We start from the raw sequence: 25,991 nt of genomic DNA on the forward strand, positions 1-25,991 counted from the left end.
CCGCGATTCTCCACGGCGAGCCAATCTGTCAGATAGGCTCAGCGCGGAGAGCCGTCAGCCCCTGCTCTGGTCCCCGGCAGCGGTTCCCACGGCGGCGATCTACCAAAGGATATCGCTACGCCCATGGTCAGGAGCCCTAAATCAGTGGCAGAATCACGCTTGTGTGCACTGATCTATGAGGATCAATAGAAACCAATAGCAGTGTTTTTCCGCAGCGGATTTACGCCGCATAAACCGCAGCAGAAATCCGGCCGTGGGCATTAGCCCTTAAGAAGCTCCTGTCCACGGGCGATAGGTCACTGCGTTATTTGGGGTGATAATCCGACCGTGGGTAACGCAGCAAATTCTACATGGATATTCCAAATCTGAAAATCCGTCCTTTTCTGTCCACTAGGAGGCGCTCCTACATACCCGCTACCACATTAATATATCATTACTGGCATGCATAAAAGGCTCATAAGTGGCGATATACTCGCTTGTTGCTTGCTTCAAGTAAAGCGAGCATTACACCAAGGGCTCATTCACATGGGTCTTTTATATCCATTGATTTGTATTGTTGCATCCGGACCTAATTTTCAGCTAGTCCTATTTTAGTCGGTATTACGGACCAAAATAGCCGACAGAAGTCAATAAGACTGCATATTTCACGGCCTAAAACCCCCGTACTCCCATGTGAATGAGCCCTTACAAGGGGTTTTCCCACTACCTAAAATTGCTCCACAACCCTTATATACTTCCTGATTGCTGCTGATCAGGACATGTGACTGCTGCAGCCAATCACTGGCTTTAGACAGTCAGTGCAGTGGTCAGTGATTGGCTGCAGCAGTCACATGTCCTGGTCAGCAGCAGCCAGAAAGTACAGAAGGGTTGTGGAGCAATTTTAGGTGGTGGGGGAACCCGCTTAAGTCACGTATCTCCAGTACTGATGACCCGCAGATAGATTTCCATCCATAGTGACGCAGATGCCCGCGGCTCCTCCTAGAACTCTTCTGACTTTAGGTGTGCCGGTCCTTTAAGTGATCCCACATTGCCTCCATGATGCTCCATATGCCGGACACCTCGCACCCCGTAACGTTTGGCGAACAAGATGTTTCCTTTATTCACATCATTAATCGTCAAAACTCCAAAATCATAAAAAGAGAAACTTCTCTTCTCCATATAAACGTCGCAAGCAGTCCAGTCTGTTACTCTCCAAGGAGCGGCTGCAGGATCTCTACTCGCAGCTTTGGGCGAGAACACGCAGAAAAGCCGTCCGTGGTCATTACGCCGAGGCCAAGAGTCAACGAGTCCCATTACTTAGCGGTTTTTCTTGGCTGCCTCCTTACTTGCGATGATCAGGTGTGTGAGACTGGAGAGCGGTTCGGCGGTCTTCAGGAACGGGTGCTGTAGAATGGAAACATTAACATAAATTATCATCTTATGAACGCAGCTTTGGTTGTGAATGGAGTATAATGCTGCAGCTCTATTGTAAGATTGAAAGTTGAGAGCGTTGACATCTAGAGCATGCTCCACTGTACGGCACTGTGAGAGACGCAACGCTTAAGCCAAACACTGTAAAGTAGTGCAACAGTATTGCAGTGTAGCATTACAGCTCTGCACGTCAGTACAGTGTTAATGGAATGCAGCTTTGGATGTGACTGGAGTACAGGTCAAAATGTAAGAGCAGCAGAAGAGTGAAGCATTCAATTATATGTAAATTTCCATTTAAAATGATGCTCAGTGCTACCACCCTCACCCTCAAAAAGCAAGCCCCAACTCCAGGACCCCGACCCAGCTGACCCCGTAAGCACTACAATGCTCCCCCCCCCCCCCCCACTGCACATATTGTATCACGATATCCTCAAGTAGAGCGCTTCAGCTGCCAGCGCCACATGGGTGAGGATGACGGATCAGCATTGAGTTCAGTGTGCCGGATTCTGTGATATTTCTATGGAGAATCTATTTATATATGATGAACTCAGCGCTCCGTCAATCACAGAACACAAGCCGCTCCGCAGGAAAGGCCAGCTGCTCAACGCACGATCGTCAGCGGGAGGAAAGCCAAGCACAGTGCAACGTAGAGAGAGGACAGGACAATGCCGAATTATCCTCTACTGCAAACCTGTACGGGGGTGGGAGCTTCATCTATATCCTCATCTATAGATACACAAGTATCAGAGTGATAACCCGAGATACAGACACAATCACAGGTCATTAACAGGACTGGTCATTTAGTGTTCTTTAGCCAAGAGATGGAGGAAGACTCACTTGTAGGAGATCTCTGGCTGATCCTCTCTTCTCTACATCCATCTCCAGGCATTGGTTGAGAAAGTCCTTGAAAGTAACGGACAACTTCTCTGGCTCCTGCAGCTCAGGAGTACCATTTGTAGCGATAAGATAGAGCGCCTGTGTACAAAAATGTTATAGCTCAAGAAACAATGGCAATCTATTAAGAAGTATCCTGCCAAATGCTGCCACTATGTACAAGAACATCATTACTATATCGCCCCCTGTGTGCAAGAACATAACTGCTCTCATACTGCCCCGTGTACAAGAACATAACTGCTATAATACTGCCCCGTGTACAAGAATAGAACTGCTATAATACTGCCCCCTATGTACAAGAATATAACTACTATAATACTGCCCCCTATGTACAAGAATGTAACTACTCTAATACTGCCCCCTATGTACAAGAATAGAACTGCTATAATACTGCCCCCTATGTACAAGAATATAACTGCTATAATACTGCCCCCTATGTGCAAGAATATAACTACTATAATACTGCCCCCTATGTGCAAGAATATAACTACTATAATACTGCCCCCTATGTACAAGAATATAACTACTATAATACTGCCCCCTATGTACAAGAATATAACTACTATAATACTGCCCCCTATGTACAAGAATATAACTACTATAATACTGCCCCCTATGTACAAGAATATAACTACTATAATACTGCTCCCTATGTACAAGAATATAACTACTATAATACTGCTCCCTATGTACAAGAATATAACTACTATAATACTGCCCCCTATGTACAAGAATATAACTACTATAATACTGCCCCCTATGTACAAGAATATAACTACTATAATACTGCCCCCTATGTACAAGAATATAACTACTATAATACTGCCCCCTATGTACAAGAATGTAACTACTATAATACTGCTCTTATGTACAAGAATGTAACTACTATAATTCTGCCCCCTATGTACAAGAATGTAACTACTATAATGCTGCCCCCTATGTACAAGAATATAACTACTATAATACTGCCCCCTATGTACAAGAATATAACTACTATAATACTGCTCCCTATGTACAAGAATATAACTACTATAATACTGCTCTTATGTACAAGAATGTAACTACTATAATTCTGCCCCCTATGTACAAGAATGTAACTACTATAATGCTGCCCCCTATGTACAAGAATATAACTACTATAATACTGCCCCCTATGTACAAGACTATAACTACTATAATTCTGCCCCCTATGTACAAGAATGTAACTACTATAATGCTGCCCCCTATGTACAAGAATATAACTACTATAATGCTGCCCCCTATGTACAAGACTATAACTACTATAATACTGCCCCTATGTACAAGAATATAACTACTATAATACTGCTTCTATGTACTAGAATATAACTACTATAATACTGCCCCCTATGTACAAGAATATAACTACTATAATACTGCCCCCTATGTACAAGAATATAACTACTATAATACTGCCCCCGATGTACAAGAATATATCTACTATAATACTGCCCCGCTATGTACAAGAATATAACTACTATAATACTGCCCCCTATGTACAAGAATATAACTACTATAATACTGCCCCGCTATGTACAAGAATATAACTAATATAATACTGCCCCCTATGTACAAGAATATAACTACTATAATACTGCCCCCGATGTTCAAGAATATATCTACTATAATACTGCCTACTAAGTACAAAAGTATAACTGCTATAATACTGCCTCCTATGTAATATAACTACTATAATACTGCCCCTATGTACAAGAATATAACTACTATAATACTGCCCCCTATGTACAAGAATATAACTACTATAATACTGCCCCCCTATGTATAAGAGTATAACTACTATAATACTGCCCCTATGTACAAGAATATAACTACTATAATACTGCCCCCTATGTACAAGAATATAACGACTATAATACTCCTCCCTATGTACAAGAATATAACTACTATAATACTCCTCCCTATGTACAAGAATATAACTACTATAATACTGCCCCTATGTACAAGAATATAACTACTATAATACTGCCCCTATGTACAAGAATATAACTACTATAATACTGCCCCCCATGTACAAGAATATAACTACTATAATACTGCCCCCTATGTACAAGAATATAACTACTATAATACTGCCCCCTATGCACAAGAATATAACTACTATAATACTGCCCCCTATGTACAAGAATATAACTACTATAATACTGCCCCCCATGTACAAGAATATAACTACTATAATACTGCCTCCTATATACACAATGGTATAACTTACTCTCAGAGGGTTTTCATTCAAGTATGGCGGCTCTCCTTCTACCATTTCTATGGCCATGATCCCCAGAGACCAGATATCCACTTTAGGACCATACGCTTTGCGTGTTACCACTTCCGGCGCCATCCAGTAGGGGGTCCCGACCATTGTGCTGCGCTTACTTTGTTCAGGTGTGATTTGAGCGCAAAAGCCAAAGTCCGCTAAAAGACGACAGAAAACATTCACCTCTAACGCTGCTGCCTCTCAGTATCCTCTCCCCTCTCTATATACATGCCGGGCAGGAGTCACATACTTAGCTTCACGGATCCGTCCATCCCCAGCAGGATGTTGTCGCTTTTTATATCCCGGTGGATGACTTGGTTGGAGTGCAGGAATTCTAATGCCTGGAGACACTGTAGAGAAGACACGACAGATGTGGAGCTGGAACAGACACATTCCCTTACATAATGTTATACATGCTTTACTGTGCAAAGGTTTTAGGCAGGTATGGAAAAGAGGTTACAGACTAAGAATACTTTCAGGGATGGAAGGGTTAACCCTTTCCAATCCATTGTCTGACGTCTGAAGACATTATGATTTAAGGCTGTACAGCTTTGATGTTAGAAGACGTCCATCGGGGTTCTTTTACTGTATATTGCCAGCCTCTCTGCTGTTGGAGCCTATCTAACGTGTCATCTCATGCAGTACTGGCTTTAGCCAGCAGATAGCACTGCTGTATAACGGCAGAAAAAGAGTAAGCCACTAGGAAAACCAGGATACAAATTGGATTGGAAAGGGTTAATGGTTTATTTTCTATTAATTAACAAAATCCAAAGTAACTGAACAAAAGAGAAATGTAAATCCCATTAAAATTCGATGTGACCGCCCTTTACCTTCTAGGCAGTATCAGTTCTTCTAGGTGCACTTGCACACAGTTTTCGTACACTTTTGAGCGATAATCGTTGTATCTAAAGGTGCCCATCTTTCACTGTTCAGCCAAACCACGGTTTTCAGTTTTGCTTGAAAACAGTGTTCAGCAGAACAGCTGATAAGCAGTACTGCACCCTGCATAACTTTGTTACAGCTGTTCTCAGTTTTTAGCAGAACACTGTCCTTTGTGCTGAATTCTCCACGGGGAGCCTGTGGCTGAACAATGGAGCCAATTACAGAGCTCAGGCTTCCTGCTGAGTTCTGTGACAGCTCCCACAAGCTCATTTGCATGCAAATAAAGCTAATAAAGTTCTGGTAGCAATTAGTGCCTATTAGTACTTTACGCAAAACGATCGCTGATCTTTCAATCTTTTGAAAGATATGTGTGTGTGTAAATGGGCCTTTAATTACATTGGCTGTATATTTAGGGTTGTTGTCCTGCTGCAGAATTAATGGAGCCAATCAGGCTCCTCCCTGATGGTATCACATGATGGATAAGTATCTGCCTGTATTTCTCAGCATTAAGGACACCATGAATCCTGACCAAACCCCCAACTCCATTTACCAAAATGCAGCTGAAAACTTAAGGAACCTTCAACAAGTTTCACTGCTGCCTGCAGACACTCAGTATTGTACCGCTCTCCACCATGCTTTGCTGCTGCCTGCAGACACTCCGTATTGTACCGCTCTCCACCATGCTTCGCTGCTGCCTGCAGACACTCCGTATTGTACCGCTCTCCACCATGCTTCACTGCTGCCTGCACTCAGTATAGTACCACTCTACCATGCTTCACTGCTGCCTGCAGACACTCAGTATTGTACCGCTCTCCACCATGCGTCACTGCTGCCTGCAGACACTCAGTATTGTACCACTCTCCACCATGCTTTACTGCTGCCTGCAGACACTCAGTATTGTACCGCTCTCCACCATGCTTCACTGCTGCCTGCAGACACTCATTATACTGCCCTCCTCCATTGTTCACTGCTGCCTGCAGACACTCAGTATTGTACTGCTCTCCTCCATTGTTCACTGCTGCCTGCAGACACTATTATTGTACCGCTCTCCAGCCCTTCAGCAAACAAGCTGCCTTCTGTTACAGCCAAATATTTCACATGGTAACTCATCAGTTCAGAGCACCTCCTGCCATTTTTCTGCACTCCAGCCTAGTTGAGTCGCTTAAACGTTTTGACGACAGTTCTTCCATGAAGATCACTTCTGGCCTGACTTCTCTGAACAGTAGATGGGTGTACCTGGTCCCACTGGTTTCTGATAGTTCTGAGCTGATGGCACTGCTGGACATCATCCGATTTTAAAGTGCAGTAACCATGTCGTCTTTTGTCTGCTGCACTAAGTTACTTTGAGGACTGCAGACGCAGTTTTCGGCCAACATTGCCCATTTGTGAGCTTCTTCAAAACAGAACATTTTGCAACCTCAGTCTGCTTCTGCCTGGGAGATAATGTAGTATAACTATCTTGAGTCTTGTTGCTGCGCACCGTCTTACCATGGTGTATGAACTGTGACCTTAAACAGTCTTCCACAACCTCACCTTTGTAGCCGAGTCTGGCTGTTCCTTGCCCAATTTTAAGCCTCCTCCACAGTTGTTTCTGTTTCAGTTTATGACTATGTTTCAATCTACACATGAAAATGATCATAATCACCCATCTGGTACACCTGACTATAATCCTTCAAAATCCCTGACTGTGTGCAAGTGTACCTAGAAGAACTGATGCGGCTGTGGGATTTAGATTTCTCTTTTGTTCACTCACTTTGCATTTTGTTAACCGACAAAAATAAACTATTAACCCTTCTGTCCCTGAAAGTATTCTAAAGGCCCAATTACACAGAGTGATGATCGCTCAAAAATCACTAAAAGGCGATCGTTTGAGTGATAATCGTTACGTCTAAACGCACGGCCATTGTGCACTGCTAGCTGATCGTTAAATTCAGGTCAACCTAAAAATCACTGTGTGGTCTTATCAGCAGTTCTCCGCAGGTAGTGCTGATAGCATTATTTCCCGTAGAACAAAGGAGCTGGAAGCAGATAAGAGCCCTCCAGTTAATAACTGCTTTCAGCTAAAGGCTTCATTTGCACGCTAATAAGCTATTAAGTAGCTGGGTAGCTACTTTATCGTTTATGCAAAATGATCGCTCAAAGCTGTCACTCAGACTGTCGTTTGAGCGATTTTTGAGCGATCGTCGCTCCGTGTACATGGGCCTATACGGTACAGCATTTTTTCACTCCTACCTAAAATGTTTGCACCGTGCTGTTTATTTACTAATGGTCATTAACCCCTGCAACATTGATAATTACATAAAATACCAACAGGTAGAGGAGTATGTAACCCCCATATTTGTGGTGACTACTTTTTTGTAATCTACTACTTTCATGGAGGACTTATGTGAATCAAAATCTGCATCCAAACTAATATGTATGTCTGCTTGACTTGAACATCGGCAATGATGTGCATATGGGTATAAACACCAAATCACCTCTCTACACACGGCGGCTATCTGTCCTTCCGCCATGCAGGTCTCGGTGACGACGTCCGTGAGGGACCCTCCAGCCAGGTACTCCATCACCACCCACAGCTCTTCCCCAACCAGGTAACTGCAATCACAGAGGTTATGCCATGATTAGGAGTTGGCAAAATCATGGAATCAATGACCACTGCAGGTGGACGTGGTTTGGGTGCATGCAGCCAGCCTCACCATGTGGTTTCACCCAAGAGTACGTTCACATGTTGCGGATTTGCATGCAGTAAATCCACAGTGTATTTTAGTACAAGCCCAGTAATCCCATCCACGCACTGAAAAAACCCACAACGCAAACTGAACCATTGTGTGGATTTTAGGTCCATGGTGTGTCAATTTATTCGGAGGATCTTCCCCCTTTCCATCAAAGGGTTAAATCTGCCTGCAATACATGTGGGTCTGCAGTGGAAAATACATCCCATGTGGACATACAGTTCGTACTCAAAATTTGCAGAAAATGCAAGTTACACCCAAATCCAACCCCCCTCCAAATAAATCCCACCTGTTAAGGTAGTTGACGATGTTTGGATTCTTGTTTTCCCTCATTACGAGGATCTCGTTAATAATTAACTCTTTCTTTGGCTGCTGCTGTAAATTCATCTGCTTTATGGCTACCTGTACAAAAAAAATGCAGAGAATGGGAGGACAAATCCCGAAAACAAAAAAAAAAAAGAGTGCTAAAACGGTTTGAAGGGTAAATAGAGAGAAAGAGGGGAGGGCTCTATGGGGACCTCAGAAAACATGGAGTGCGGCCCCCACAATGGGACAAATGCTGGAGGCTAGAGGGGTGTGGGGTCCCCTCAACCCTCCTACTACATCAGGCTCCTTACCTCTTGTCCGGTGGCCACGTCCAACGCAATATAAACCGTTCCCGATGCCCTGTGAGGAACAACAGAGGAGTTCAAATGCTTAAAGGGCATGTCCATCAGGAACCAGACATCTCCAGTAGTTATGTATCATATAACTTACACTGAGTTGGTCTCTTCCCTCAAGACCTAAACTTCCCTTCAGATGTTCCTTCCTTACTGAGCTTTGTTTTTACAATTTTTTTTTTAACAGGAAGAGGCGGCCATGACAGTTTCTATAGCGGTGGTCACCCATCCCACAATCCTGGGAGGATAGGGGGGGCGTGGCTAGCGACCAACATGGAGAGTCGCAAGTAAGGAGAGCTCCCCGGGGAAACTGCCAAAATCCGCATAAAATCCTGGCCTCTACGGACCTTTGATGTCCAGAACATCGCCTATGGACCCATAGACCCTGCAAGAACCATCGGACCGCAGCTGGGGGCAATTACAGCCTCCTGACCCCTGCTACAAGGCTGCGGGCCGAGACGGAGGAGAGGCCGCGCCAACGCCCTGCTGTGTTTCCCGCCCGCTGCCTGCTGCCGACCTCACTGACCCCCTGCTTGCACACCGGACCGTCCTCCCTCACCCCCTCTGGGACCCGTGACTTACCCGACCGCTGCATCTGCTCCGGATCTCTCTCCCTTCCTCCTCTGCTGTCGCCGGCTGCCCGCGATCCTAGCGAGGCGAAAGCCACCGATCCGGATCCTGACCCGCGGAGCCAAGCGACCCACCTCCTCACACCAGGAGCCGTACCGCCGGCCACCCCGCCGCTTCCGGTCCTCCGCCGCCGGCTGTCGGCGCCCCGTGCCTAGCAGCGGGCCGAGCCGTGCCCGCTCTCCCTGCGGCCGAGGGGCCCGCCCTCTCGCCTTCAAACGGGAGGCTCCTGCTGCCGGATCCTGACCGAAGCCACGGGCTCTGCAGCCGCCCGTCTCCGGACTGCGCGGGGATCCTCTGCGGCCGGAGGGTGATCGGACCCCCCCTTAGACGGGGAGCGCGGCCGACCTCCTAGCCTCCGGACCTCACCAACCACCATAACAACTGCGTGGGAGGCCGCGGCTCACCCGGCCGTCCTGCTGCCTTACAACACCGCATCAACACTTGCCGGACACCTGAAGATCCAGCCCTCTGGACCCGGCCCAGCGGAGCCAGCGGCAGAACTGTGAGTAACCTGTGGGGGCTGGGGGACAACACATCCACCCAACATCATCGCCCCCCCCCCCCCCGGAGCGATAAACCGGGCAAATAACTCAGGACGTTATAATCCATCTTAACCCTAGCGGCCCACACTGCCACATACACATTGGTGCCCTGGAGGGAAAGAGAGGAGAGGTCCGCTTTAACACCTCAAATCCTATACGGATCTCAGTCCACCCGACCAATAAAGACACCCCCTGTAACTCAAATTGTGTACCTGAGGCGCCGGGACGGAGCAGTGCCATCTTTGATGAGCGGTGTCGCCACGCGAGATCAACGCTGTCCCCTACCTCTCTAACGACCCCAAACCGGATAAATCCTGTATAGTTGCAGCCCAAACTGCGGGACCATTACCCTCTAACAGACATCACAACTTAATAATCCACAAAGGCTCTACAGTAAACAACATCTAAGACTCTGAAAACCGCACCAAGCCGCTAAAGCTGCCACCGGCCTCTACTACAAACAATAGTCTTGATATCCCTCATATTACACCACATCAGGCAGGAGAAGACAAAAATCCATATATTCTAACAGCAATTGCAACCGTATACCCATATGGACCTTACAGCCAAAAACATCTAAGCCCCATAAGAAAAGCATCAATTCGCTAGAACAGCCAACTAATCTACCTCGCATGCCAAAGTCCCCGGCATCGTTTATATCATACTGTAGTTGACGGAGAGAAGACAAAGTCCCTTACCCTTCAAGTGCTACTAGAATCGTACAAATCGGGAAAAGACAAAGATCCTCATTTCCTCACAGTCGACTCAATATCCTTCATTATGAGCACTCGGGCTAAAAGCGGGTCAGCAGCCGACAAGTTGAAAGAATATGTCCGTACTGAGACCCCTGAGCATACCCCCAGAGCGGCACGACCCGCTCAGATGAGAGAACCCGAGGGCGAAACGGGACACCCCTTAGAACCGACCATGCGACAACTCCTAGACGCAATCAATACCTGCAAGTCCTCGCTTGCCAACAAAATAGAAGAAATAAAATCTGATGTCTCCCTGCTACGGCAGGACCTGCAGAACATGCGAGGCAGAATGCAGGAGATGGAAGACCGCATATCCAATACAGAAAACTCCCTACGCCCGCTCTCCGCGGCCGTCCAAAAAGCCACACGAGTCACAGAATTCTGCCAGTCCAAAATGGACGACTTGGAAAACCGGTCACGCCGCAATAATCTCCGCATAATAGGCCTTCCCGAAAAGTCAGAAGGATCCCACCCAGAAACATTCACTGAAAATTTGCTAAAAACCCTATTGGGCGATGACACCTTTTCCGCTCATTTTACAGTGGAAAGAGCCCACCGGGTCCCAGCAAAACCACCACAACCGGGAGCCCCCCCGCGTCCATTCCTAGCAAGGATCTTAAACTGCAGAGATAGAGACACCGCACTGCGCCAAGCTAGGCTGAAGGGTCCATTAAAATACAATAATGCAACAATCTCTATATTCCCGGACTTCTCCGCTGAACTACAAAAACAAAGAGCCACCTTCATAGAAGCCAAAAGAATACTCAAGGGAAGAAACATCCCATACTCAATGGCGTATCCAGCCCGCTTGCGCATCGTAGCCCAAGGAAAAGTGATCTTCCTTCAATCCCCCGCTGAGGCTGCGGAATGGCTGGACATGCACCCAGAGCCACTGAAAGACAACTGACCCTGCCGCACTTATACCAGGACTTGAGCCTAATCACAATCCAAGCGGCTGATACCCCTCTGACTTATAGATGGTGAAAGGCAGGACCAAGGCACTTCCAAATCGCCTCTGGGCCTAGCGAATCGATACCAACCTCTATAGGCCACCGGGATACTTCTTTCCCCCCCCAACATTATAACACCTGCTACTTCTAAGTAGATTGTAGCTAAACGGTTTTGTAAATTTTCCATATATTGGTTTTGACATCCACGCTGAAATTTAAGCGGGATGTCAAAAGTTAAAAGTTTAAACTGTTATTTACTGCTCTGTATTAATATTTTCCGCAGGTCTGCGCTTACACAACTTTTTCCCCCATGCATGCCAACAACCTTTCCCTCTCCCCACTCTATGGGAATAGATATAACACTTACAGAACCCGCCCATGTAGTCAGATATGACCCTAAAATGCCTTAGTTGGAACGTCCGGGGTCTGGAAACTGCACTCAAACGAAGGGCAGTCTTTTCATACATCAAGCAAATCAATCCACACATTGTAAGCTTACAGGAAACCCACCTCACCAAAGAAAGGGCTGACACCCTGGCGAAACCATGGGTACAGTGGATAGCTCACTCCTTCCACACCTCCTTTTCTAGAGGCGTCTCTGTCCTGATACACAGGTCGCTACGCTGGAACCCCATCAATGTCCGCAGAGATCCCGAGGGGAGATCCATATTTATTTATGGCGAAATAGATTCCAAACCCTATGTGATCCTGTCTATTTACAACCCCCCACACAGCAACCTCCATCTTCTCCAAACTGCTATAACATACGCACATCAATACCCACTGGCAGAGGTAATATGTATGGGCGACTTCAATAAGGTAATGGACCCCAACATAGACAGATTTCACACATCACCCAACATAGCCCCAACTCCAAGCTCCTCCCTGAAGCAGTTAACCGAAAGTGTCGGCTGGATCGACCTTTGGCGTCACCAACACAACGATACACAGGAGTTTACTTGTCATTCCCCGGGCTACAACGCGCTGGCGAGGATAGATTATGTATTTACCTCCGCAGAACTAGCATTGTCCCTCTCTAACATTACCCACTGCCCAAGAGGCATTTCCGACCACAGCCCTATATTACTAACATTGAAATTTCCCCAACAAAACATAGTCCCTACCTGGAGACTCCACCCATTCTGGCTGAAGCTGATTGGATCAGATGATCAAACACCCTTTCATATATCCCTATTTCTAGATGCCCACAACGACAATACTCACCCTGCCCTGAAATGGGACACTCTCAAAGCTTACATTAGAGGGTTTCTTAAATCAGCTATTTCGCATATTAAAAAGTCGACATCCCAAACCGACAAAGAGCTGGAAGATCAGACAATGGAGGCCGAAAAAACATATATAGCTAACCCTACAGACGCCAACCAAGTGGCCTGGCTTGCTCTGCTCCGCCTCCACAAACACCAGATACATGCCAAAACCAAGCGTAAATTATTTTTTACTAAACAACATTATTTTGAATTGGGAAACCAATCCAGCCACCTACTTGCTAATCTCATTAGACGCGATAACAACACTAACACGGTCCTTAAAATTAGGAACCAACACGGTGCGGAGCTGACCGATGCCATATCCATTACAAATTGCTTTAGGGAATTCTATACTAACCTATATAGCTCCCCCTCCCAGAACACCCTGACAGACATTCTAAGTTACCTAGAGGACTTAAACTTCCCAACCCTCTCCGCGGAACAGGTTGAGCTCCTGGAAGCCCCAATCACATTAGAGGAAATTCAACAGACAATTCAGGACATGGCCCTCAACAAGTCACCCGGCCCGGATGGCCTCCCGATAGAGACGTACCGCAAATATAGCGAACAATTAGCCCCACTATTATTGGAAACGCTAAATCAGGCCCAGACAGACAAATCACTCCCGCCCTCATTCTATAAAGCTTCCATAGTGGTGATACTGAAACCCGGGAAGGACCCTGTAGACTGTAGCTCCTATCGCCCAATTTCATTGGTAAACACAGACTATAAAATCTTAACTAAAATCCTGGCCACTAGGCTAAATCGGGTAATCCTCTCCATTATTCACCCGGACCAGACGGGATTCATGCCAGGGAAGTCCACGACGATAAATATCCGCAGAGTCCAAACGGCTATCCAGATAGGAAAGCAATACAACATGCCCTGGGCTCTGGTCTCATTAGACATGGCAAAGGCTTTCGACTCGTTGGAGTGGGTCTTTTTGGAGGCCTGTCTGGTCCGGTTTGGATTTGGACCTATATTTCAACAATGGATTAAAATCATATACAAATCCCCGAGCGCAAATGTAATTGTAAATGGCATCCCGTCGACTGAATTTCAACTGGCAAGAGGCACCCGACAGGGATGTCCCCTGTCCCCGGCCCTGTTCGCCATGGCCATTGAAGCTATAGCGATCCGCCTGAGAAACACCCCCGAAGTGAAGGGCATTAAATGGGCAGACCTCGAAAGTAAAGTGGGAATGTATGCGGATGACACAATACTCTTCCTATCGGACCCAATACACTCCTTCTCCCAAGCTATGGTTCACATAGACAGATTCTCCTATTTTTCGGGACTATATGTCAATTGGTCCAAATCAACACTCCTCTACACTGACCTCAACCCAAAAAATGACCCCTGTGTCACCAGGTACGGACTAAAACCGGTCTCATCATTTAAATACCTAGGGATATTCATGTCACACGACCATAACAACGCCATAGCAGAAAACATAACCCCACTTCTAGACAATGTCAAACATAAACTGAAGAGATGGGCCAAGCTACCGCTCTCTGTAGCCGGACGCATAAATCTCATTAAAATGACTATCCAGCCCAAATGCTTATACACACTGCAACACATGCCGGTACGAGTCCCCAAGCGTTATTTTCAATCCTTAAATTCTCTTATTATTACATTTATATGGAATTCCTCCCGCTCCAAGCTAGGCCTAACTACATTACAAAGGCCCAAAGAACAAGCAGGAATGGCCCTTCCGGACCTTCGACTCTACTATCTGGCAGGACAACTGAGAAACATACGAGCTTGGGTACTGGACAGGGAACTGCCTATAGCAGATAAGCAGCTTGCAAAACAAGTAAAAGGCAATAATCTTCTAAATTTTTTAGAATTTCCAGAGTGCACCAACCCCGCCGACACAGTCCCGCTCCATAAATTAGCTCTTGGCGTATGGAGGGAAGTAAAGACGCTACAACAATACAAAAACACAATACCCGAGCTCCCTCTTTGGGATAATCCGGGCCTCACTGCACTACACTCAGTCCCAGACCCACAATATTGGACGGCTCAGGGAGTACACACACTGGGCGACATATATATGGAAGAAACACTCTCTACATTCACACAATTACGCGACAGGCTACAATCTCCGCAGCTTCAGCTATTCAGGTATTTCCAGCTAAGACACGCATTAAATTCCCAATTCCCGCCCACCTCATCCCGCATATCTAAATTCCCCACAATCGGTATTCTCAAATCCCAAGGACCTAAGGGACTAATCTCTGCCCTATACACGCACCTTCTCTCGGCTAAAATAGACCCCAACCCGCCTCCAGTGTACGACAAATGGAAACAAGCCATCCCATCTCTTACGCCTGAGGAATGGCAGGACATCTCTGAATCCCACCTGTCAGTCTCCCCGGCCATAAACAATAAACTAATTCAGCTATACATAATCCACCAAGCCTATCTCACCCCCAGTCGTCTACACCAAATGGGCAATACATCCTCAAGTTCCTGTCACAGATGCCGCCAACCAGAGGCGAACTTTTGGCATTTAATTTGGGAATGCCCACCAGTCAACGACTACTGGTCAAAAATAACCGACCTTATAAATTCACTATTACCGTCTCCATTAGCTGTTGACCTAGACCCCAAAGTAGCATTGTTCGGCCTGCTGGAAGAGGAGATGTGGCCGCACCACACCCGCGTCTTCCTTGAAAAAGCATTATTCCTGGCACGAAAAGTAATAGCCATGAGATGGATGGCCGTAGAGGTCCCTTCGATCCCACACTGGATCCAGCTGGTGAACACCGTCATTTCCTACGAAAAAATAATCTACCAAGGCCGAGGCTGCCCAGCCAAGTTCCATAAAATATGGGGGAATTGGTTGGACGCCCATTCTACCCTGTCAATGGAGTAAACCCTGAGCCCCCACTACACAAACCATTCCCCGCCACCCCTTAACCAACCACAAACTCTCCCTACCCCCCCTCTCCCCCTTCTTTTTCCTCTCCCTCTCTTACACTCCTCTCCCTTAATAAGAAGCGCCTATAGTCCTGCATTCTACCTTTTTCGAAACAAGAACAAAACAGAGCAAAGTTGTTTAAAAAGTTAAAAGTTTACTGTTGAAATTGTCTATACAACTTGAGAAATACAGCAATGACACAGCATTGACTTATTCATAACAAATTATATATGTATATCGTATATCTAACAATACTCTTATTACTTATCTGTAATCTGTGTTTTGCAATGCACATGTTAATAAAAAAACCGAATTCAAAAAAAATCCTGGGAGGATAAATCTGCCTGTTTTCATATTGATACTTTGTTGTCTCTTCCTTGCTGGTGGATTAGCCCAAAGTCTGGAAAAATAGGTGGCCACCTCTGCAGACGACCGCCTCTTCCTGTTGGAAAATGAAAAAAAGTCTAGCAACTAAGGAACGTCTGAAGAGAATTTGGGGAAAACTTCTTTGGGTTTTGTACAGGATGTAGAATTACTGATCATTTTTGATACTAGATAGAAATCCACTTTAATATTCTAAACTTCTGTAATCCAGATGGAAGAGTTCTTGAAATCCGCCATGTTTTCCCACCAATGAAGCCATCTCCTTTATTAAAGGGACAGTTCACCGAATACACCTTTTCACATAAGAGCGCTCGCTCCCAGTGCAGATCAACAAGATTGGCACTTGCTTAGCTGGCCTTCAAATAGGTTGATTCATAAAGAAGTATGGGGGATGAATGATCACGCGTACAGCCGTTCGTCCCCCACACATTGTCATCATTGCCGGCAGCACATCCACTGTCTACATGGGAAGCTCTGCTGCTGACAGGGAGGATTTATTTTTTGGGCAGCATGAAAGATCCAACCAGCTGATGAACATGAATCAGGCAATGGGCTTGTACCAACTGTTTGAGGCACCTGCGTATGCCTAGATGATCAGACAAAAACATTCGTGCCCACCCATTGGACCATGGAAAAAGACTTGCATAAGCGAACACGCGCACGGGACTCTGAAGGCGGTGCGAAAATCTGACCTGTCATGTGCCCTACCAGCACCATAACTTAGTTTACGGTGCTGTGGGAACGCGACAGATTCCCTTTAATGTCATGATTTCTTTCAAAAATAGATTTCCTGTCCAGGCTGCGGGGTGTAGCAAGGCGCTGTGAAAGAGTTAAGATGGATTGTGTTTTGCTTGTTATTCAGGGGTTAATACAGTTCAGTCTAGTATATGCCGCTTCAGACTGAACTGTATTTGGTAGTGGGGCCTTGAGCATTTCCTAACATAGTCATTCATTGTATCCGCATCCCTTACTCTCATTAATGTAAGTCATGTATGCACACGTCACATCATGTATTCATTTCTTAGTCCTTAACTTTCATATTGATTTGCTACTTTTTTCTGCAATAAGGTGTAACTTGGTGTTCTGCCCACTGTGATTGGACAACTATACGTTGCTTTGCTCTACTTTTTGCAATAAAAACTCCTGTAAGCCACTTCTTTTAGAAAAGCTATGGAACCCTTAATTGCTCCATGTTGTGTAATTCTCAGACAATTTGGCATACCTGGTTAACGAGGCTTCGATACTCCTTGAGAAACACCTAAATTTAAAGAAGTACTGCTACTACGCAAAGTACAGGGGGTCAGGTCACGCAAGAGGGGGCATGATCTAGAGAGGATATAAGGTACTCCGCCAAAGTGTGCATGGTTGGTGACGCAGTCGGCTGTTGCGTGGAGACTCCTCCTTGACTGTTGCTTGGGCAGGAAACGGGTCCCGAAGTATGGTGTTCTCCGGAGGTGGCTCCAGGCTGTCTGCCTTGTTGTGGAGACAGGAATACCTTCCAAGAAATTGAGAGACGATTTTGCTGATCTGACTACAACTTCAGTAATTAAACCGAAAGGACGCCTCCTGCCTGATAGAGCAAGCCCTGCACAGTGTCCCCTTCATCTGCATGCCGAGCTTACTTGTCACAACTGGGGTCCCGCCATGTTCCAGAGCTACAGGAGAGCGGTGGCAGACAGCTAGTAAACAGCAAGATGCACATAAGATCCCGGCTGCACACATGGCGACCTCCCCGTGTCGATGCCCAATCGCATGAATTATTGCATGAAACATTGAATTCGGGCGATAACTGTCCGTGTACATGCGGCCGCCGACAGGGCACGGAGCTACAAACTGCTCACTTATCGGAGTCACTTGGTTTTTAGCGGTACTATAAATCAAACAACTGTCGGTCGTGTGAACAGGAGCTGTTCAATCTATGAACGACTGCCTGTTCACTATGAATGGAAACGGGCAGCCTGGAACGATCCCCGGCATTCACTGAACTATCACTACCTGTGTCAGGCAGTAGTCCATGAGATGGCAGATGGGGAACTTAGTCCTCAAGTACTCCTCACCAAGACGGTATTAAATATACGCAAGGCCATCAACGTGGGCAGCGATGCAGACACACGGTTTAAGTGACATCATCAGATAAGAGATCTTTCAGTAGTGCAGCCTCAGGCTTTGCGCCTGTACCTTTAGGTGGTAACTCTTCTTTAAATTATATCATAGCACTTTCTTAGTTCTCTCCATTTCTCCAAAGCTGGGTGACCACCGATCGGCCACAACAGAAGGCGTCACAGAGCTTTTCAACAGTCCTGCATGACGCTGTAGTAAGCAGGGGCTAATGTGATAGATGAAATCATGCAACCCCTCCTTCCCCGGCCTGACCCATTTATGTCAGAGGGCACAGATAGTGTTGCACGCTGCTGGCGGACGGCTCTCATCTCCTGCCAGGTTTAGCCGGGCTGACAGGAACACAAAGAGAACATTCATGCGGATAATCTCATGCAGGGGCATTCCCCGACTGTGAGCGAATGCAGAGTGCCCACTGGCCCATGACCAGCTCACACCAGCGCTCTGTGTGTGCCAGGCCCAGCGAGGCACAGGAATGTTATACTATGGAAATCGTCTGCCAGGAGACCTTTTAGTACGGCGTTCTGCAAACCCGTCCCCAGAGAGGCCAGCAATGTGAGCGACGAGAGGTACCACGGCCGTTTACCAGCTTATTACAGGACAGAGACTTCTAATCGTCCCCAACCCGTAGAGTAGGAAATGATACCCCAATTAAAGGGCCAGCACAGCATTTTAAAGGGACTTTGTCATTAGGTTTTCTTTTATCTTAAGCCGCTACCACAGCGGTTTCAGGCACATTTAACGCACTCTGGACATGTGTGTAAAAGCCCGTAGAAGGTCATTAACGCAAAAACGTCATGGCGCCCTGCATGCATATTGACTCGCCTCGAGTCACAGAAGTGGGTCACTGGAGCCCTAAGTCATGTCGTCCTCTAATTATGCACACACACTCCATGACTCAGCCGCCTCCCCTGCAGAAGGTGACCAAAACGGTTATGGTGACACCAGAGGCGTAATTTGGAGCTCCTGGACCCCAATGCAAAACCTGGAACGGGGCCCCCAACTATAATGCCTAATTCATAGTACTGGGCTCCCTATATGGAGAAGAGGCCTTATGGTTCCCCTAAGGGTCCTGGGCCCGGGTGCAACCGCAACCTCTGCATCCTCTATAGTTACGCCCTGGGTTACTCCTTAAGATTGAGAACTCTGGTGACAGAATCCCTTAATACACCATTACAGAGTCATCTCATTGGTCAGGCATCGGTTACTGGGAAAACTGGGTGAGGGCAAAAGAGCAGCAAGACAAAGCTAGCTTTTACATTGTAATCAGGGCTACAGGGGTTGCGCCATTCAGAAGTCGAAGGCTGGGTTCACACTTAACTGAAATCTCACGGAATGACCGCACGGAAATACTGCGAGATTTCCACAGGCGAAATTCAAAACCAGCGGCCTTTCGCCACAGGTTTTGGAACCTGCATTCCGCTGCGGCCATCTTTCCCCATATGGAGGAGAGTGGCCACCGCAGAAACGGAATTTCAGTGCGGCTTGGCCGCAGTGTGTGGACGATAGGTTTGCAAATCTCGTCCGCTTTGCTGGCTAATCCCGGGATTAAAGCCGCAGGGACATTTCGCTGCAGTTACGCCCCGTCTGAACCCAGCCTAAGAGAGCTGAATGACAACGAAAATACCGCTGCATCGCCTTACCAGCTTACTGAGCCGAGTCTTCCAGAATTATGGCCTTACATGGCAATAACAATCAGAGGCACAGGCTGCAGGTTTTGCCATTCAGGAGTTTGAGAAAGTCGAACAACAATTAAAATGGATATCATTGCAGCTCCCAACCAACTTTCCTAGAGTCCTGATAGACAAATCTATGCTGAGAATGTAATTGGGGTACCTAGTGGATTACTGGGCAAATTTGCCATTTAGGGGTCAAGGAAAGCTGTATGACAACTAAATCAGTCATCATTCCAGCTCAAACCCAGCTTGGCTACAGAACTGAACGGAAACCTACCTTGGCATGTGGCGATAAATGAACTTGGCATACAGACCACACGACTGGGTAAATTTTACATTCTGGAGTCTGAGAAAGCTGGATGACAACTAAAACAACCTTCATTCCAGCTCAAACCCAGCTTTCTTCGAGTCCTAAAAGGCAAACCTACCTCGTTATGTGGTAAATTTGACAATCTGGATTCTGAGAAAGTTGGGTGACAACTAAAATGGCTTTCATTCCAGCTCCTATCCAGCGTATTGAAAGGTAAACCTACCTTGTTAGAGAGCAATAATGTAACCAGAAGGTAATCAAGCTTGCATGAGTAGGCAAACATACCATTCAGGAGTCTGAAAAAGCTGGGTAACAACTAAAACGGCCTTCATTCTGCTATTCCCAAGGCCCTGGAAGGCAAACCTACCTTGTTATGCAGGAACAATAAAAGCAGTGGGTAAAGCCTGCAAGACTTGGCAAATTTGCCATTCAGGGGTCCGAGAAAGCTGGAATAACAGTCCCATAGAAGCAGACACCTTTCATAGGAATAGGTCAAACAAAATGATGAAATTCTACACACTGCTGCCGTTCTGTGCCAGAACCCGTTGGATTACCAGGAGGTCCGGATCCGTGCATGCCGGATTATGGGAATATATTAGGAAACTGTTATTTATGCAGCTCTGCACTATATTAGTGTCAGTAGGGGGCTGGTAAAGCCAGAGACTTCCTGGTTACTTATAGGCGTCAATGGAAATGATCGTTTATTCCCAGAGATTAATTAATCGTAATTCCATGCGGCTCAGGAAACAGGGGCATTTTTATCCAGCAAGTCCATAAAATAGAGCTGCACAAAAGCCTTCCTGACATCACCTGGGCTGCAGAGGGGTCCGGGCACCCGAGTGCCAACATTAAGGGGGGCAGTACACTGAAAAAGATGGGTGCCAAATAGCTGCCATCGCCCCCAGCTGGCACCCTTTTCCAGAGCTGCAGTAGCAGCTGCCCCCCAGCTTTCCCAGACTCCTGAATGGCAAAATAACCAGGTCAAGTATGGATACATTCAACATTCAGAAGATCCGGACTCTGCAGCAGATTTCAAGGCAAAGCTGTGATGAAGCTCCTGTTTCTGAAAGGGATGTCGGCCGGAGACCTTCCCGGTGACACGGATGCTGCAGACATCAGGTGACCACAGACCTTCACGCTCCATAGAGAAAAACTATTGGGCTACCAAATCTAAAACTGGCCACTTCAATGAGGATGAGGGCCGTGCCCGGGAGACCGCCAGCGGGGGGGCCGTGCCCGGGAGACCGCCAGTGGGGGGCCGTGCCCGGGAGACCGCCAGCGGGGGGCCGTGCCCGGGAGACCGCCAGCGGGGGGCCGTGCCTGGAAGACCATAGACGCCATCCATGAATGGCTTCTGGAAGACCGGCGAGTTTCTGCTAAGACGACCGCCGAGGCTCTGGATTCCCAGGTAAGCAGTCGGGTCCGTAATTCACAATCATCTGGACATCAGGAAGGAGTCAGCCAGGGGGGTCCTGAAAGGCTGGTCAGCAGATCAAGAGCGTGCCCAAGTGAAAGCCGCCCGGGGAAACTGGCATGTTTTCAGCAGGATGCTAACCCTTTCCTGTCTGGACTGGTGACGATGATGAAATGTGGATATTTATGCATCATCCCGAGTCAAAAGAATGGAAACGCAGCAATTCCTGCATCCAAAGCAGTTCAGAGTGCAGAAGTCGTCCTCCAAGGTGCCAGCGTCCATCTTCTGGGATATAGATGGGATCTGTTTGTGGATGACCAAAGGGGCCGACTACCGCGGCTGTGTGTGACAACACTTCTGGATAAGCTGAAGGAGGCGTTAAAGTCTGAAAGGTGACCCAAGATGTCATGTTCTCGCACGACAACGCCTCGTCCCGCACGGCGGTCATCACCCACAACTGGCTGACCTGGGCTTCGAGGTGCGGATCATTCTCGCTATTCACCCAATCCGGCCCCCTCGGACATCATCTGTTTTCTAAGTTGTAGAAACACCTCAAAGGAACTGAATTAGTCTCCATTTCTGATGCAACTCCAGTGGCTGCCGCCTGGTCTGCCGCCCAACCAAAGGACTTCTATCTGGACGGGTTGGAGAAGTTGCAGCCCCGCAGTCAGAGATACATGGATATCCGAGGGGTCTCTGTAGAGTAACTGGCCAACTTCATTGTTCTATGCCAATTTTTTGTTGTACGGATCATCTAGTTTTTCCCGGCTCCTGAATGACGTACAGAAGCATTTAGAGAGCAGGCTGACAGCATCTGTTGATCTGCCATATTAGTCACCCAGCTTTCCGAGATTCCTGCATGCCTAGTCATCTATTTTTACAAGCCCCATACCCATAACCTAGCAATTCTGCTGTTCATTCATATAGGAAACTTGGGTGTCAAAGCCTGTGGAGCCATACTGATCCGCACCCAGCTTTCCCAGCAATGAGAAAACACTTGCTTGTCGGTTAATTGGATCTTCTGTGCTACCCAAAGATGTGATCGGTCGGCGGCACATCGCTCTGCGTGAACCAGAAATATGCTGTGTGTTCGGCCCCCTGCGAGGTCAATAATGGGGTTCTACAAACGTACCCCTTTAAGATCAGATGATGTACTCACCCCTGTCCAATCTTCTCAAACCTGGTGTACTTTTTCTTGGGGTCCCCCACGCTGACGATGCTTCCTGTAAGCACAGCAGAAGATATTCACAAAGGACCACATGTTAACCCCTTAGTCACCCAATTACCAGAACCTATTTCAGGGTGAAAACATTCTAACTGGCCCCCCATTACAAATTGGTTCCGCTATTCCCTTTGATGCAGGGAGTAGGTACTTCCCCTTTAAGGCCACACTCAGCCTATAAGACCCACATGTATGCGAGAAATCATTAAGCCCTAGATGCGGTTAGGATGTAATCTGCCAGGAACCGCGGCCAATCCTTGTCATGTTCGCTGCCAAGTCCGTGGCGATTACATATGCTGCGCACTAGAGGATTACATGGATCCCACATTAAAGGGAAGCTGCATCCACAATATTAACGGGGTCCGGACTACGGAAAATATCTGTCACTTCCATGAAGAACTTCAGCCTCCTGACGTAAGAGATTACAGCCAGTCAGAGGATCTCGAATAGACTTTGTGTTTCAATTCTTCACTATTGATAAGATCTCTGCCTGATGTCAATGAATGGAATTCTTTTTTATATCTAGAGGCTGAAAACCTACAGAGACCTAAAACTTCTCACAACTGAGCACTTGCTACAATTGTATTCAGTCTAAACAATGCTCTGTGAGCTCAACAGTTCAGATGCCAGACTGATACATTGTATATGGAGAGTCCTACTCTCAGCTAAAGGCTCTGCATGACGCAGAGTGTTAAGGCAGCAGAAATGCAGTCCTAAGCTCTCGCTCACGACCTGAAGGTTGCGGGTTCAATCCCTGCATGGTTCAGGTAGCCGGCTCAGGGTCAACTCAGCTTTCCAGCCTTCCGAGGTCAGTAAAAATGAGTACCCAGCTTGCTGGGGAGTAATAGATGACTGGGCACGGCAATGGCAAACCACAAAAACAGTCAGCCAAGAAACAGTCACCCTAGGAGTCGGTCATAACTTGGTGCTTGCACCACAGGACTTTACCTTTAGGCCCATTTAGACGGGACAAACGATGCCTAACACTCGTCCCCGCACATACTGCTGCACAAGAGCTAGTATCGCTGTCTCACAGCGGGGCGACTGCAGGAGATTTCTCTCCCCTCTCCATTGACATAACATAGCGGCTGTTCAGTACTGAATGGCCGCTATTTACACTGTACGATCAGCTCATCGTCCATCGTTTATGCTGGATAAAGCCAATCGCTGATCATTTAGCGTAATTAACAGCCGCTCAGTACTGAACGGCCGCTATGCTATGTCAATGGAATGAAATCTCCTCCAGCCTCCGCGCTGTGAGCCAGCGATACTACCTCCTGTGCAGCAGCACTGCAGCCAGTATGTGCGGGGACATCGCTTGCCCGACACTCGTCCCGTCTAAAATGGGCCTTTACTCTCAGCTGAGAAGTCGATACAATAGTATCAGTCTAGAAAATACTCTGTGAGCTCAACAGCCCGAACTCCAGACAGATGCATTGTACTTACTGTGGATATAAAAAGTCTACACACCCCTGTTTAAATGCCATGATGTTGTCATGTTAAAAAAAATCCAGAAAAGATGACTTATTTCCGCCTTCCGCAGTCCCAGTATCTGGACAAACTGAAGTCTTTTAGGGTGGAAAAAAACCCAAAAACAAAAGCATAGTGTGGTTGCATAAATATACACACCCTAGAAGTAATGCTCTGCCTTTATGACAGCTTTCAGTGTTTTTGGGTCGGTGTCCATCAGCATGGCACACCCTGACTTGGCAGAAGCACTCCAAATCTGTCAGACTACAAGGGCTTCCCATGTGTAGCGCCCTCTTCAAGTCACCCACAGATCTTCAAATGGGATTGAGGTCTGGGCTCTGGCTGGGCCATTCCAAAACTTTGGTCTTCTTCTGGTGAAGCCATTCTTTGGTTGATTTGGGTCGTTGTGCTGAAATTCATCTTCATATTCAGCTTTTTAGCCGAGGCTGGGAGGTTTTGCGCCAACATGGACTGATATAAAGCAACGTTTCAACCCCTTTTCAAATATTTCCATTGGATAACAGCCCCTCTGCTGCCACGTAGGTCTTGTGATTCAGGTTCCATAGTGGCTTTGCATTAACGTCGCCTCACTATATAGCTTTCTGGTTGTGCTGCTGGCATGCTCTCCTGTGATATTTGTAACGGTTCATAATTCCCTCCCCCTTGACTAAATCCCAGTTCCAGCAGCAGAACACCCCCCACATAATGCTGCCCCCACCATCTTCACTGCGGGTTGGTGGTCTTCTAGTGATGCACAGTATTGTCTTTGTGCCCAACATACCTTGCGGTATTGTGACCAACAAGTCCCCCCTCGGTCTCATCAGACTGAACACGTTCTCCATAGACTGCTGGCAGACGGGATGGAGGGGATGCCGGGCGTGGATGTTCTTGTTAGAAAAGGCTTCTGTCTTGCCCCTCCCCCACAGCCCGGTCATATGAAGAATACGGGAGATGGTTGTCACATGACTACACAACCAGAAGCTCCTGCAGCTCCTTTAGGCCTCATGTCCACGTGGAAAATCAGGTCCGCTACGGATTCTCCATGGAGAATCCGTAGCGGGTCCCTCCTGAGCGCTGAAAATAACAATTAATAAGAATTAACTCACCCGCAGCGGACCGTGCAGATCTTCTCGCCCGGATCTTCTTTCTTTGGCCGGCGGATGTACTCGGCACGTCGGCGGTGTCCCGGGCACATCCGCCGGGCCGAAGCACGAAGATCCGGCCGTGAAGAAGAGAAGACATGCCCGGTCCGCTGTGGGCAAGTTATTCTTATTTTAGGTCTCCCGCAGATCCGGACGGCTTGGGAGCCGTCCCCGCGGGAGATCCGCACGAAAATGGAGCATGCCACGTTTTATTTCATGCTCCATTTTTTAAAATTCCCTTTTATTGACCATCCGCGGGTATTTATCTACCCGCGGGTGGTCAATGCATCCCTATGGGGTGCGGATCCGCGGGCAGG

The 25,991-nt window shown here is 47.2% G+C and overlaps 1 protein-coding gene across 4 annotated transcripts in view; it reads right to left on the reverse strand.

Moving 5' to 3' along the window:
* Window positions 1–1,069: 1,069 nt before the first annotated feature.
* Window positions 1,070–25,991, reverse strand: part of PAK1 (p21 (RAC1) activated kinase 1) — a 120,913-nt gene continuing 95,991 nt past the window's right edge. For all 4 annotated transcript variants that reach the window (XM_066588268.1, XM_066588266.1, XM_066588265.1 and 1 more), the window contains exons 8-15: window positions 23,000–23,063; window positions 8,823–8,871; window positions 8,495–8,607; window positions 7,951–8,068; window positions 4,842–4,941; window positions 4,553–4,749; window positions 2,248–2,385; window positions 1,070–1,383 (exon numbers count right to left, since the gene is read on the reverse strand). In XM_066588268.1, coding sequence (XP_066444365.1) covers window positions 1,297–1,383; window positions 2,248–2,385; window positions 4,553–4,749; window positions 4,842–4,941; window positions 7,951–8,068; window positions 8,495–8,607; window positions 8,823–8,871; window positions 23,000–23,063 — 866 coding nt within the window. In that variant the 3' untranslated portion in view covers window positions 1,070–1,296. The remainder of the gene's footprint in view (window positions 1,384–2,247; window positions 2,386–4,552; window positions 4,750–4,841; window positions 4,942–7,950; window positions 8,069–8,494; window positions 8,608–8,822; window positions 8,872–22,999; window positions 23,064–25,991) is intronic.

This window comes from Eleutherodactylus coqui, chromosome 1, assembly GCF_035609145.1.
Source record: "Eleutherodactylus coqui strain aEleCoq1 chromosome 1, aEleCoq1.hap1, whole genome shotgun sequence".
Taxonomy (NCBI): domain Eukaryota; kingdom Metazoa; phylum Chordata; class Amphibia; order Anura; family Eleutherodactylidae; genus Eleutherodactylus; species Eleutherodactylus coqui.